The following is a 15,412-nucleotide window of genomic DNA, read 5'->3' as shown; positions in this document are numbered from 1 at the left end:
TTTATGTCTCACTATGATGAGACGAAACCAAACGTTTTAAATTTTGGGGGGGTTTCGGCTTTAAAGGGAATTATTGTTGTTGTGTCATTATGTACTGTACAATGGTTGCTGTGAAAGCCCCACCCATCTGCTATTCAAACTATAATCTACCTGGCTTTTAGCACTGGTGAGCAGTGCTTACTCCTTTAAGCATTGACAGTCCTACAAAAACAATTTAAATCCTCCGACTGTTTTTAGTAATAGACTGTTGTAACCATACATGCTTTTCAACAGGACACAGATAGGTTCAGCTGGTAACTAAAGAAGTGACCTTCCTTTCATATCAAAAATCCTTGAAAGAGTAGTTGTCTTTCAATTACAGCATAACTAAGGGAGGATTCAGGGTCACCTGGTCCAGCCTTAACTATATGCTTTAGCAAAAAGGAAAGTTTGAAGCCTAATCTTGAAAGTAGAGATAGTGTCTGTCTCCTGAATCCAAACTGGAAGCTGGTTCCACAGAAGAGGGGCCTGAAAACTGAAGGCTCTGCCTCCCATTCTACTTTTAAATACTCTAGGAACAACAAGTAGGCCTGCAGTGTGAGAGTGAGGCTGCATCAAGGTCTCCAATTGTCTTTTAATGAAACAGGTGGAAAAGTTGTAAAAGTAACAAGTTTCAGTCAAAACTGAGCTGAATCTAATGGAAAACTAAAACACTGTCAGTACAAATGCAAATTTGAAATCCTCAGGCAATGAGAAAAGCTTTACATATTTGAAATGTTGCTTTAACCTCCCAAGACCTGAACTCTTCCACAGGAGCATTTTTAATTTCTCTTTGATATTTGGTCACATTGGGGTCCGATGAATGTAAAAACAAAGAATTACCAGATTTTTTTTCCTTATTTTTGTTTTTAAGAAAAATAAGAGCCACATATGAGGATATTTGTTTAAAATTTCGATAGAACAGTAGCAGTATAACGTCCTCGTAAGTGGATATCAGGCCCTTGTAGAGCAAAATTCAGTATTTTGGTCTAAATAACCCAAAATGTGATGTCCACATATGTGGACGGCAGGTCCCAGGAGGTTAATGTCGGGCACTTTGTGCCGTGCAGAACAGTGGACAGTGTGCGTTTGCTTAGTGTGGCTAACGTTGGTATTATTGTGTGCAGAATGTGGTTCCAGTCACGTGGTTATTTACCAGAACACTCAGCTGAAGTACTGCAGGACCACACTGGTTAGCGGGCTTGTCACAAGTCTACACGGGGGGGCTGCAATGATTAGAAAGTGATAGATGTAAGCATTTAAATGGATCTGTACAACGTATAAGCAGAGTCTTTTGTTAGACCAACAAAGACTTTTTCGAAGCTGCTCCTCTTGAAAACACTTGTATAAGCTGGCTTTATTATAACGTTGTGGTCAGGTGTTCTTTACCTGTGAACAGAGACCGGCTCTACCACACAACAGGCTAAAGCAGCAGCATCGTTTTTGTTGGATAATACTGGAGCTTTAAGGGCAGCCCAGCACCGTGGCACCAAGTACAGCTGCTGTCACCACATAAAGTCACACTGTGTGTAAGACCTGTGCATCCAGAAACCTTTACTGTGTCAGATATTAAACGTCGCAGGGATCACAGTGAACACTCAGACGCAGCGCTGGTGTCTCTGAGTGTCCACCTGAGGACTGCATGCAAATCCAAGCTGGCAGAAGTTGAGCCACTTTAATGTTTAGCTAGTTTATCTGACTGCTGTCTGTGTGATTATGAAGTCATGCACATCAAATGTAACCAGGTTTATCCTGTAAACATCACACAGTATGGGCAAATTTTCATTGACAAGTAATGAACTGCCAGCGTCCCAATCAGCAGACACAGAAAGTTTAGCAGAGCAGAGAAGGTATCCTCCTCTTTTTAAACACCAGGTCTAGTTATTTGTCTCAGGGAGCCCCAACCATTTATCAGCAGGTGGACATCGCAGGATTGCATCACACACCTGCAGCTAGAAATGAAGAGCAGCAAAAAGAAAATATGGAAACAACGTATCCTCTGGAACTGTGCTGATGACAAATGGCTGAGGGGAGGAGCGACTGAGCTGCTTTACAGCCTCTCTCACTCCCATGCTCCTGATGCTTCCTGCCCCTAATCTTGACTGCAGATGCAAATAGTCTAAAAAACGTCCCCACCAAACATTTGCATTTAAACAAATAGATAAAGGTCATTTTGAAAAGCTGCCTCCTCATGGTTGCAGTGTGAGGTGGCATGTTCCATGTGTCCCTGCCCTCCTCACAGCCTGATTAAAGCTCCTATTGCAGCACGCCACTCAGTATGGTGCTGCACTCCTGGATCTAGCTACTACAGGCAAATACAGCAGGGGGAGAACAGAAAGGCCTCTGTGTGTGTGCGCATCAACAGCATCATGGACACAGGTAAGTGTGCTATTATTATGCTGTTTTATACATAATGGAAATGTTGAAAAATGTTTGGTTTTACTTTTACAGTGTATGTCGGGTTTTTTAAGGGTTTGTCTGGTTTTGTGTGAGATCGTGACGGAGGCTTTTATTTGAGTGGGAAAAGTTTCTTCAAAAAGTTTCCTGCGCTGATATTGATGAAGCTGCTCGTGTGTGACACGTATCAATGAGGACTAAATGTCTAGTTTTAAGAAAACTCTACAGATGTTGACACGAGGAGGTCATTTCTGAACGTTTTAAGGTCATTTCTAAAAAGGAAAAAACAACCTCCTCCAAAGAAGAGTTGATATTTTCAAGAATCTCACGTTTGTGCAAAGTTGGGCCTTATCTAAAGGATCCATTCAAAAAGCTGGGGTCTTTTACATAAAGATTTTTGCATGCAATTTCCGTTTGCATAGTAAAGTTTGCATTTTCATTGAGTTTCTACCTCTGCTTCCCAGGAATGTGACCAAATCACACCAACACACACGTGAGATTTGTAGAGGACTATTTAGTATATGACACGATGTGCCGCCATGATGCTCGCTGGCATCGCCTGCCTATTCAGTCGCGGCGCTTCTTTGCAGTGTAGTCGTTCCTCAGTATCACCTAAGCCCTCTGGAGTGTTTGCTTATGGTGAGGTTTTGGCAAGAGTTTGTAGTTAATTGCCTCTTTTTAGAAGTCCATTTGCATTGACCAAACCAAAGGCAATTTCCATGACATTTACACACCAATCCCAAAGAGTCATTCGCCTATATGCATAAAACTGTGAAGCATTCAAATGACCACACATTTGTGGGAATGGATGAAAATTTGTATGACGTTGTGTTACAAGTTGAGCTGCATCACTCATGTCTGTGCTCTGTCTGTCTGCAGAATATTCTAAGAGAGTGTACCAGGGCGTCCGAGTGAAGCACACGGTCAAAGACCTGCTGGCAGAGAAGAGGTCCCGGCAGACAAACGGACCCAGATACAGCGTGAGCACCACGTCTTCTAAACCGCCTGTCTCTCCTGCTTTACTTTCCTCTATCAAGCCAAACGGCACAGCTGACCTTCTCTTAGCGACTGGGAGGTTTTCTAAAAACAAAAAAACTCCTCTTGTTTACATTGAGGCTCGTTTTTGTGCGCTAACGATCCACGGTGGATCCTTTGACCACCTGTACCTCGCTTGCAAAGCCATTCTGTAAATAGCCGAGCACTGTGCGTGTAGAAAGAGACACGAAGCACAAAAACTCATCCTGACCTCACAAAGGAGCGCTAATACAATGCCTGCAATGCTGTAGGCCATGATCTCCCAAAAAAATCCACAAAAAGGTGGAGGCAGGGTGGGGGGATTTGAGGTGGACAGGTAGCACAGAGAAACAGAAGAAAGGGCCCGTGCAGGAGACTGCCTATGCAAAGTTTGATCCGTGCACACCTGCCAGCCGATATTGTCCTGCGCCGTGATCAGGCCACAGACAAACCTCCTATTGTTGTCTCAGACACACACTTTCTCACACACATGCACACAGAGAAATCAGGCTGTGCTTCTGTGCTTTAGACGCCTGCTCGCACACGCAAGACTGCCTTTTTATTTTCCACAAACCGCCTGTCAAAAGGCTTTTACAGGACACTGTTTGTTTTCTGTGCTGGCACGTCCACGCCATACACTCGCTGATGGCTCGAGCAATGGAGGAATTATGTCAGACAACATTGGAAGATGCCAGCAGACGTTTCCTCTATCTGCTCCAGTGCGGTGCTCATTATAACATTTTTGGCACAGGTGTACTTTTGTGTGTGGGTGGGGGTGGGGTAAATTCCTAGCACGTAGGCTGACATTATCACAGACAGAAATTCACTCTGTCGCTGGTTCTTAAACTCTTTGTGTGGAGGCAGAGCTGCCATAAAAGATTAAAAGTTTAGCTTCATTTGATGCTGAAGGACAGGTCGTTAACAACAACAAGAAACTAACAGAACTATTTAGTCTTAATCAGAGCCGAGATGCTGTTTAGATTGTGTTGCAGACGTCCTGTGACAGCAGAAGAAGGCGAGGAATAGTCTGGATTTTATTTAACGTCAACTCATTTTCAATCAAAACTGAAAATGGGAACAAAGTAATCGAAACAAATCAAAGCTGTTATTAAAAAGTGGTGAAGAGCAGCTCTGCGAGATTGGGCATCGTCTCAGAAACAGACGACCTTAATCTAACGAGCTCCACATCCAAGCTGTGTGGCTACTGCACACAAGTGTGACAGACTGTACGCTTTTGTCAGGGCTCGGTGAATCGACGGGAGCTCCAGAAGCTATCTTCTTGCTTTTATTACTTCCCTTAAATTTGAATAACAAGCTAACACCTGTGGCATCATTCCAGTTGTTTTTTCAGTCCGTCAGCATTTTCGCTTTTTTGATATTCCAAACTGAATCGAGCGAAGCCTGCAGGCGACGTGAGCTGTGCACGTCACACACAGGGGCAGGGATAGCTCAGTAGGTAGAGTGGTGGCCCCATGATCGGAAGGTCGGGGGTTCGACTCCACTGAACGGCTGCCCTGAGGTACCCCTGAGCAAGGTACCGTCCCTACACACTGCTCCCCGGGCGCTGCGTTGGTGGCTGCCCACTGCTTCACTGGGTGAATGGATTAAATGCAGAGGAACTATTTCCCTATGGGGACTAACACATACATGTGTAACATGGCTCGCTCTGCTCACGTCTATCAAACGCTCTTCGTTCTGGCCTCGTCTTTAAGCTCAGCCACTCCAGCATCCACCCGTAGGCCACCTTTACTCATCACTTATATGCACAATAGCATACTTGTGGAGAGTGATGAGTTTTATGACTTCCTTGAGAATCCCAGACTCTGATGATGATGGTAATAAATCATTTCAAACATAAGTTGTCTGATGGGAAAACGTTCAACACACCTTTGTTTCGTTTAATACAGCTGAGCAACCGTTCTTTAGATAACCAATAATCCACCAAATCTCCATACGTCGTCTCTTTAAACTAACGTTTGGCTACTTTTTGTTACAATATTTATCTGTTAGCCTTAGCTCTCCAAATCGCCTGTCCATGTTCGATTTAAGCATTTTTCTCATTCATTTATGAATTTTAATCCATCACTCTTGGTTAACAATTTATTCCAATAGTTGTCCATTACCTGTGGCTAACTGCCGGCTCAGGTAATAGGACGTGGTCAGTGTGTAGTCCCTGAGAAACAGTTGTTTGGGAGCAGTTGGCCTTTAATCCCACAAACTTTATTTAACTGTGGACTCTATAGCTTATTGTTACATGTTATGTTAGCATGTACAATGTACCAAAGCATGTCAAACAATAGTCTCCTTTGGAGACAACGAGGCGTGTAAAAGAATCTTAGTTGCTACCTCTGCGTTCTGTTTTCATGGTCAAATGTGGTATTATGCAATCATTGGGCCAAAAGAATACAGCATGGAGGCAGTATGACAGGCCATTGTCTGCAGGTCTACAGTCTGCTTTCAGTGTGGGCTTTACTGTGTGTTTATAAATGATGGTTGTAGAGCTAATAATGCACAGAGGCACACAGTAACTAAAGCCATTCCCGCCCTTGTGTTGGCTTGCGCTGCCTTTTACCTGGGAATAAAAGGCCATTGAAAGATAAGAGCAAACTCTGACCACAGTCTCCTCATGTTGGGACAGCCAGACAGAAACTATAAAGCTCTTACACCATTTCACATCAGCAGCTTCTCTTTTCTGACATGTTCTGTCGAGCTAGCGTGTCCAGACATGTTGCTATTACATAAATGAGCCTGGGAACAAATCAAAGTGTGACATGATGCTGAAGAGACATCGCGAGGTGTACCGGGGTGAAAGCGCTAATGCTAACAAACAACACAAACTCACTCTTTGTGTGTGTGTGTTGCACGAACAACATGCAGGAGATGCTACAACACAGTGCAACATGCTGGATAAAAAGCAAACAATGAGCCAGGAAGAAATATGGATCAAGTTTCTGTTTAAAGTAGGAAAATTTACACAAAACAGTTGTGCGTGTTCAATTTTAAAAATATGAAATGGGCTGTTTTAAAATAATATCATTGTGTAACATATTTTGCATAGGAAGGAAGAGCTTTTCTGCGAAACAAAGCTAAATAAATCTATCGTTAGTCAACGCCACGGCACAAATACGCACACTACCTGACTGTCTGAGCTTGAGCGAGCTGATTTCCATAGGCAGCCTTCAGAGATGCACTGAGCCATACCTGGGCCACATGAGGAAGTCTTGGCACTGGCAAATCACATTCAAATTTAACCCTCAAAATTTGCGTGCGTCCCAGCCGACATGGGCTTAATATCAACTCTTTCATGTTAGCAATATGCAAACCAGAGATCCTGCCAAACCTTGTCCTCTGTGTCCCTGCGCTGCAACTCTCTGACACGAATCTGTGTCTGCTTTTAGAGCAGAAACAAACTGCAGTGCTGTGTGGTCAACAACATCCAGAGGCAACCGGGTTCTCTGAGCCTCCGGTGACAAGCGTACCAAAGATGACACAGCAAACAGGGCTGCGGCATACATGGTGAACACTGGAGACCAGTGATGCAGGTCCATCAGCAGCGTGACTCCAGACTTTGAAATCCTGTCAGATAAACACTTATGTAATATTTCACATTAGTGGTGAATGACCAACAGTGTGTGAGTCCTTTAATGCTACGCAGCGAGTAAGAGATCTGACTGTGTTTGCAGCTTTGTTGATTCTTACGATTCTTATTTTGCTCCCTCAAAGGTCTCGTCTATAATAAAAACTACTTTTTGGCCTAACTTTGTGCTTTGGACAAAGGCGGGAACACAAACTACACACTCTGGGTTGGGCTTACGGTTGGGGTTGTCACAAGTGTGGACTTATGGATGAAAGGGGCTGTTAGCATGTTTCATGCTGGTAATCCCACAGTTAGGTCAAACTAAAAGTAAAGGTCTGTCTGTCCGAATAATGAGTGTGAAATTTGTTTGGAGTTTAAATTTGAGGACCTTTACAAAGTGCTCTGTAATATTGGTGTCATTGACTTAATTTCAAGAGTTGTCATCCATTATTTTAGGTTTGCTGGTCTTCCTGCCTCGCTGTGCTCTGCTGCTGACACTTTGTATCCGTACGAACTCAAGAGGCCGTTTCCCTGTTGAAGAGCAGTTATTGACTCGGGCTTACAGTAAGGGCTTAAACATTAAGCCAGTGACTGATCCCTGCAAACATGATGTCCAGCGTCTATCTCAGGCTGCATCTTACATATCACGTGGTTATAAATAGAAGCATTTATGTGGTTTTGGTCCAGCTGCAAATTCATACAAGGCTGATCTGAGCAATCGCCCTTAGCACCAGAGAAACTCAAGACCAAATACACATTTGTGTTGTAGGATGATGTTTCATCCTTCCTTCTTCACTCATCATCCCGTGACATGTCTGGGTTTGTTTTGTTTTTTTGTCAGCTGATATGTTTTAGGGCCAACAAACATCTGTTTAGAAACAACAACATTTGCTTCTAAGACAAAAGTGTTGCTGTAACAGTGTTAACTGCTAGACCACAGGAACCGTTTTCAACAAAGAAGACAAGTATCGGTGGAACTCCATAATTCATACATAAGTAAAACCTGGAATGTCTCTGTTTCTGCAGGGAGGATCAACCACTCCGCCATCATTCGTCCAGATGCCAGGTGAGCGTCCTCTGACCGAGTCTGCCCCCTGAGACAGAGCAGGGTGTCTGGAGTCACTGAGTAACAATGATAAAGGCATTTCTGCTTCTCCACTTCAGGTGCCCACATGCTGCCCAGCTACTATGGCATAAGAGGACGTTCCTTCATCTCTGACTCAGATTTCTGCCCATCCACCAAGCAGTTCTCCCCTGATGTCTATTCCTCCACCCTTGGGGGTAAGCCTCTAGGCTGTGAGCCCTCCACCATGAGCAGCTACTCCTCGCTCATAGACAGCTACTACCCAGAAACCTTTGGTGACTACCGCAGCGCCGCCACCTTCTCCAGCTCCGGCGGGTCCTTCCTGCCCTCGTCAGCACTGTCCTCCCTGCTGCCGCCCTTCGGAGGAGAGTCCTCGCATCTGTTTCTGGTATGAATCAGAGTGACGGTGGCACGCTGACAAAACAAAGCGCATGTTCAGAATCACCATCGTGGATTTAAAAACGGCAACACAGAAGTTCAGCGTACCTTTTTAGTTAGTGTGAAACATAAACATATACTCTGCGTGATGTTCACATTTTTCAAGTGTCAGCCAGCTGACCGACAGCTACAAATGTTCCTGCAGGGCTCTGCGTGTACGCAGCTCTGATCATAGTCTCTGCATGCCTGGTATTTTCAGTACAAAGTTCCTGTTGTTCTTCCTTCACAGCTGAAAGAGGAAAGTTTAGAAGCTGTCTGCTTTGCCAAACTGAGACCTCCGTAGTCTCATATTAGCTTCAGATCAACTTTGTCAGTGCAGACTGATTTCCCATCAGCTCCACTTATGTTCAGTGTGAAAAATGTTTCTCTGTTTTGAAGAAAAATCAGTAACTTTGTTCTGACAAGCTAATCTGTTAACATGGCGAGGGACACGATGCTGCTGAGTGTAAGAAGACTCAGAGCTCGAGGATTTCAACGATACCAAGCTGCAGTGAAGAGCAGGAACACGCTGAGACAAGAGGAACCGAAAGAATCAAGTTCTATTGGTTATTTCATGCATTTGTATTTGGATTTAATTTAGTTACTTTAGTCACTAGTGAGATTACATTTTTTAAATCCAGTCCACACAGCAGGTGCGACGTTGTTAAAGAGAATGCTCTGTGATCAACCTTAGGCTCTGTTAGTGTCTGAGCTGTGAGTCACTTCATGCTTTCACTTTAAATAACTGTTGGCCGACTAATTTTCCATATGCAAAATTCTTTTCCTTTTATCGTTGTTTGTGTCGACCCCCTGAGATTTATGTGTTCACCGGGGTCGGGGTTAGGAACTGCTGCTCTACAGGGCCAGCTTTGACACTTCAGCTGAGAGTACTCGAGTACAGTGAAGGACGTTCTTCTCGTAGTGGAGCTCATTTTTAAATGAGCAATCTTTCCACCGCAGTTCGAGATGAAAAAAGTTCATTTTTTATGTGACGTTTTTGTTTGAGTGGTCACTGACTGCACAGCTAGAGCCAAGAGCATTCAGCACAGGACAGTTATGCTAGCTGTGCACTGCTGTTTAAAGAAAACTCTAAAATATAACAAGACTAACAAGGACATTTAATAAGTGGAATTATTGATAATCTTGCGGAGCTATTTGGGCCCTAAAGTCAAACTTTTAGCAGCATTCACAGAGGCGGCGTGGCACCGATGACCTTCATAGTACGCCTGCCTGGTCGTCATCCTAACTGCACTGATGGCGTGTATGGAGGTTTTTAGAGTGAAAAACAGACATGCTCCTCGTTCAGCCACATTTGCAGTTTGTGCTCTGATGTTACATTTTTGCACACCATTGGACAGGGTGGGCGGTGTGCCTCGACCGGACTGCACAGAGGATTCTAGAAAAGCCAAAACCAAAACTGTATTCATGGATAGATCACAAATACACTTCAGTTACTGAGATCCATTTAAAGTCCGAGTTCTAGAGTGGTCGAGGTTGCATGTCCGCAGAGGCTTTCAGATGTGCTTGCAGGGCAGGGAAGTGAAACAAACGTAGTGAAGGAAATAATGCGACACTACAGGAAACGCTCTCGTTACAAAAGGTCTGCTGTGATGTTGGGGACTTTGCACTATCTGATGAGGAAATAAATGACTGATTCATCCTTTCCTCTGCTGTCTTCCTGCTGCAGAGAGACTCGTGGGAGCAGTCTGAGCCAGTATCTCAGGTGGAGGCTCTGTGTCAGGACAACCTGGCCTCCGTCAGCGTCCCACCCTCCATGCCCAGCCCCGAACCTCCAGGGAGCCCCTCCCAGTACCGCTCTCCGAGCCGAAGCTCCTCCCTGGGCCCCGTCTCCAGCAGCCAGCCCTACACTCTGCACTCTCTGGAGGATGTCCACTATCACCCTTTAACCTCCACCAGCACTTACCCCACCACACCCTCTTCCTCCTCCTTCCCCTGCCCTCCCTACATGAGCAGCCCCGTCACAGATCTGGTGACCAAGATGGTGACGGAGGAGGCGGCCGACGGCCACGGCAGCCTAACCCCCGGCGCCGAAGCTCATTCCTCCTGGGCTAAGGAAGAGGGGGTGAGCGCCTGGTCGCCCTATGAGATTCGGAGGGCCTACTGACTGAATTCAGAAGATTCAGACGATTTTACAGACACTGATGAACTCAACACTCTGCTGTAAATTCTTGGGGAGGTTTTTCCAAGAAAATTTCAATGTCAATTTGCTAAAAATATTCAAATTTTAAAGTGTCCCTGTTGTGCTCATTCCCTGTACCCTTGCACTTTGTGCTCAGCTCTTCATTTCACCCTCAGTTGGAAACACGCTGTGTTGGCTGCTGTCTCTGTGAGACCCTTCAAAAGCATCTGGGTGTGATGAAAGTGAGACAGTGCTGAAATGCTCTAAACCGCGGAGTCGGAGCTGCTCGATGAACAATGTGGTAAAACCATTTCTTAATTACTCCAAGCATCTGAGCATATCCGACAATATATACATCAAGAAATATGACTGTACCCTCGTATCTGTTAACCAACACATTTATCTGTAAGACAGCAAAGCTTAGCCACATCAACTGCACACTTTGCTGGCACTGAAGGGGAGAGGCTCAGGTGGCTGAGGGGAATGCAAGGCTTCTCATTTGAACTCGCTCCAGGTGTCACATAGTGACATAGATGAGCCACAGAAAAAAGAGTGATGAGGTTCATTTTGAAAACCACGTGAACAGAAAAGCCAGACAGGGGGCACACAGGGGCACTTTAACCTGTTGGTGGCCTGATTCTGCCAAAGGTCCAGTCTGACTGTAGAATAGCACGATTTCTTTTTTTTACCACTATTTCCCGTACGGTGTGGACGTGATCACAAAGCATAGCTTAACTTATAAGGCTGGAGTTAAAGAGCGTATACCAAAGCAAGGATAATGGCTTTGAGGGCGTATATTCTGAGGATTTTGTTTTTTCATAATGTGTGAACATGCTGCATCTTAATCATTGTACCCTGAAGGTTCCTGTAACTTCAGGCTGTAACTGTTATTAAACTGCAGGCTACTGCCATTTGTACGACCCGGCTAAGTGTGGTGCTTGAATGCAGAGGTTGTCTGGATTTACTGGGAATGAAGCAATTGTGATGCTTCCCTTCTGTTCAGGTTTATTTATATAGCTTCAAAACACACTGACAGTCACCTTAAGACTCTTTATACTGTAAGGTAAATGCCCTACAGTATTCTGGAGAAAGCCCAAACGACCCCCGTGAGCACTTTGGGGAGGAAGGGTATGAGGGAAGGATAAACAGCCTTTTAACTGGAAGAAAGGCTGATGTGAGCAGATGGGCGTGAGGGCAAAGAGAAAAGAAGAACGAGAGCATAGGCAGACTGGGCCAAAGCTTATGGACACAGAAGACTGAAATGTGTGATATAAACAGGGAGACAGTGGCGTCATCGCGGTGCATCACATGAAGTCCTTCGGCAGTCTGAGCCTATAGCAACATAATTAAGCAATGTTTCAGGGTCACCTGATACCTTCGTCAAAATGGAAAGTTTTGATCCTAAAATCCTAAAAGTAGAGAACGTGTCAGTCTCCAGCACAGCAGGAAAGGCGTCTGAGAGAGGAAAGCTCCGCCCCCATTCTGAGTGAGCAGCTCTCAGTCTGAAGGCACTATATAGGAAAATATAGGACTTTTGGATGTGATAGGGCCTCATTATTCAAGGCTTTGCAGGATTTTAAGAAGGATTTTTAAATTCCCGGTACTCTCACTGCAGCACCTGAACCAACTGAAGGCAACTTTCAGAACAACCTGATGTTAATGACTTAGTAGTCCAGCCTAGAAATAATGCATGCATGAACTAGTGTTTTAGCATCTGTCTTTTTACAGATAATAGCAATCCTGCATATTTGTTCAGAGCCCGTCGAAGGACATGATCTGAAAGTTCCTCACAGTGTTGCTGGACATCAAGGTAATGCCATCCAGAGTCTAGTTCTAAGATCTTTAGGGCCACAGAAAATAACCTCGTTGTTTTTTGGATACAGCACAAGGAAACTGTAGAACTTTGTGTCTCAAAGTCACGGCTGCAGTATGAATAACTGATATGTGTCAACTGGCTTCAGGTAGGTGTTTGCTGAGTGGGGGCATTCCTACTATTCAATGTTATTTCAGGATATAATACTATAAATCTTTTATCATAAGCTTTATAACTGCATTATGGTTTGTTTGTTTTTTAAATATATATAACTATATATTATATAAAAAGATGTTTTTATATTTTTAAAAATGAAACCATTTTTGTAACATTAATTATCATTATAATTTAAACACTTTGACTTATGACTGTAAATACATGTGACAGGGTAGACATCTTATGATGTTAACACATCAGTGAACCATTCTGAAACATGGAGAGAAAAAAGGCTGATGAAAGATGTTTTTGTAGATGATTTCTCTCCAAAAATATATACAACTGTAAGTCACATAATTAGAGGACCAATAAGGGGACCTATTTAGCAGGATTTCCATATGAGTAATAGGGAGGATTTATTTGAAAGACTTTAAGCATTAAAAATGTGTTCATGGAAAAACATCCAGTTAGTGTAGAAAATTATGTAGGTATGTATGTAAAAGTACGTTTTTCTAACAACATGCCAAAGAGAAGCACGTATAATGTGAATAGTATTGGTCCCAGCACATAACCCTGTGGGGTGAGTAACTTCTGTGCATGAACAAGACTCCCCGTTTACATGCACAATACGGAGTCTGTCAGACAGACATATTCAAACCATTGCAGTGCATGTCCTTTAACACCAACAGTGTAGCCTCTGAACTGGATTATTGATCAGCCAGCTGTTTTCTATCTATTCTTTCAATAATTTCTTAAATAAACAGGAAGTTTGATATTTGGCCTATACTTAGCTAAGACAGCTGGATCAAGTAAAGGCTTTTTAGTAGTGGTTTAAATACAGCCTGGTATCCATATCCTGTGAACAGACACAAAATGATTCAATTTAAAATTGTAATATTAATTAATGGTGAGACTTCTATGAACAGTCTTGTTGGAACTGTGCATAATAGACGTACTGATGACTTTCATGCAATTCAGGTTTATTTATATAAACTGCCCAATCACAACAACACACCACAACAGTTTTATATTGTAAAGTAACGACCTTGTAGTAATACATAAAAATATTGAAATTAACTCAAGAAAACTGATTACAGAGAAAGAGTCTAAATGAACATCTGCAGTTAGTGAAGTTGCTATGATATGTCAGTGAAATGACTATGCATACATTTTTAATAGAAAAACTGTTTTTTGTGTATTTTCCAGTTCATGTACAAGGCTAAAAGTCAGGCTTTCAAATAACTGTGTAGGTATGTAGGTAGTGGCTGGTGCCCGGCAGGGGTCTGCACCTGTTCCCGCTTCTCGGAAGAAGGCAGCTGAGCCAGAAGTCGGAGCATGTGCAGCCGGCAAAAACCTACACAGCAAAAACCGGAGGTCACTGTGCCGGCCGGTCCAGCAGCGTCCACGCCCAGAGGCTAGCGCACAATCTGGACTTGCCTCGCTTCCGCCAGAGACCATAGGGAAAATTTATGCTATGTCTTCTATGATACTGCCTAGGGGAAGCATGTATAGTGTAAACAGAATTGGTCCTAGCACTGAACCCTGTGGAACTCCATAATTAACCTCAGTGTGTGAAGAGGACTCTCCATTTACATGCACAAGCTGGAGTCTATTAGATAGATATGATACAAACCACTGCAGTGCAGTACCTGTAATACCTACAGCATGTTCTAATCGCTCTAATAGGATATTATGGTTGGCGTATGGTTACATTGTAACCTTTGTTCTCTGAGTGAGAGTCTATCTCCCCGCTCCATTACATATTCCATATGTACGGGGTATGACCCCCACTTGGTTGTGGCTTATGGATACTTCTTTAAGACACTCCGGCTAGCCCAGCCACAGCCCACAGCTTACGTATAAAACAGTTGTGCAAACGTGACACCGATGATAGTTATATCAGACCACGTCTCCGAGTGGCCTGAAGGTGGAGAAATAATCTCTCACTTAGAGAACCAAGGTTACAATATAACCGTATGTTCTCTATGATGTCGAGACTATCTCTCCACTCCGTTACATATTCCATATGTACAGGGTAACTCTGTAAGACACCCCACTAGGAGACAGTGAAACCGACCCCAGAGTGAACGTACCAACTTGTACATATATACACTCCACCCCAGTCATGGCCTTGCCAGATGCAAAGGCCGAGCCGGGGGGCGGAGGCAACAGTCTGCAGATGCAAGACTGGCCCGAGCCGGTCCCCCAAGACGCAAAGACCGCGATAGAGCGGCCGCACAAGGACAGCCCAAAAGACGCCAAGCCGACTGCCAGGAAGCATAGCACACCGAGCTACCAATGGGGGTCCCGCAGACAGAGAGTCAGGCAATACGGCAGGGGAGCACAGGCTACTAAGCCACTCGAGCACAGCAGCTAAGCTAACAGACTTGCTAAGGGAGATAGGGGGCTGGGGGGGGCAGTGTCCAGGAAGGCACCACTACCACTATCACACACACAGTCACACAGTACCACATGTAAGTACTACCAGTGAACCGCACACGCACAAACAAACAAGTGGAGATCAAACAATCACCGGTGTCACGTTTGCAAAGCTGTTTTATCTGTAAGCTGTGGGGCGTGGCCAGGCTATCCAGAGTGTCTTAAAGAAGTATCCACACGCCATGACCAAGAGGGGGTCATACCCTGTACATATGGAATATGTAACGGAGTGGAGAGATAGTCTCGATATGATAGGGAACAAACGCTGCACTGAGGTCTAGCAGGACAAGCACAGAGATGAGTCCACTGTCAGAGGCCATAAGAAGATCATTTGTAACCTTCACTAAAGCTGTTTCT

General features: G+C 44.2%; 1 protein-coding gene across 1 annotated transcript; it reads left to right on the top strand.

Annotated features, from left to right (window-relative positions):
- Positions 1 to 2,231: 2,231 nt before the first annotated feature.
- pou2af2 (POU class 2 homeobox associating factor 2) lies at positions 2,232 to 11,552 on the top strand. The gene is made up of 5 exons (XM_005752109.1): positions 2,232 to 2,397; positions 3,295 to 3,395; positions 8,033 to 8,072; positions 8,171 to 8,478; positions 10,195 to 11,552. The coding sequence occupies exons 1-5, from the start codon at positions 2,238 to 2,240 to the stop codon at positions 10,630 to 10,632; spliced, it is 1,047 nt and encodes a 348-aa protein (XP_005752166.1). The 5' UTR covers positions 2,232 to 2,237; the 3' UTR covers positions 10,633 to 11,552.
- The last annotated feature ends 3,860 nt before the right edge of the window (positions 11,553 to 15,412 follow it).

This window comes from Pundamilia nyererei, unplaced genomic scaffold (assembly GCF_000239375.1).
Source record: "Pundamilia nyererei isolate P.nyererei 1_Seehausen unplaced genomic scaffold, PunNye1.0 scaffold00345, whole genome shotgun sequence".
NCBI lineage: Eukaryota > Metazoa > Chordata > Actinopteri > Cichliformes > Cichlidae > Pundamilia > Pundamilia nyererei.
The sequence above is the reverse complement of the archived record's forward strand: the minus strand, read 5'-3'. Positions and strand labels throughout refer to the sequence as shown.

What these genes read in the sequence shown, in the direction of transcription:
- pou2af2 (XM_005752109.1), top strand. Translation starts at nt 2,238, where the DNA reads ATGTGTCCCTGCCCTCCTCACAGCCTGATTAAAGCTCCTATTGCAGCA. An exon ending in CAACAGCATCATGGACACAG is followed by an intron (nt 2,398 to 3,294) that starts GTAAGTGTGCTA and finishes GTCTGTCTGCAG; the next exon opens with AATATTCTAAGAGAGTGTAC. An exon ending in ATCATTCGTCCAGATGCCAG is followed by an intron (nt 8,073 to 8,170) that starts GTGAGCGTCCTC and finishes TCTCCACTTCAG; the next exon opens with GTGCCCACATGCTGCCCAGC.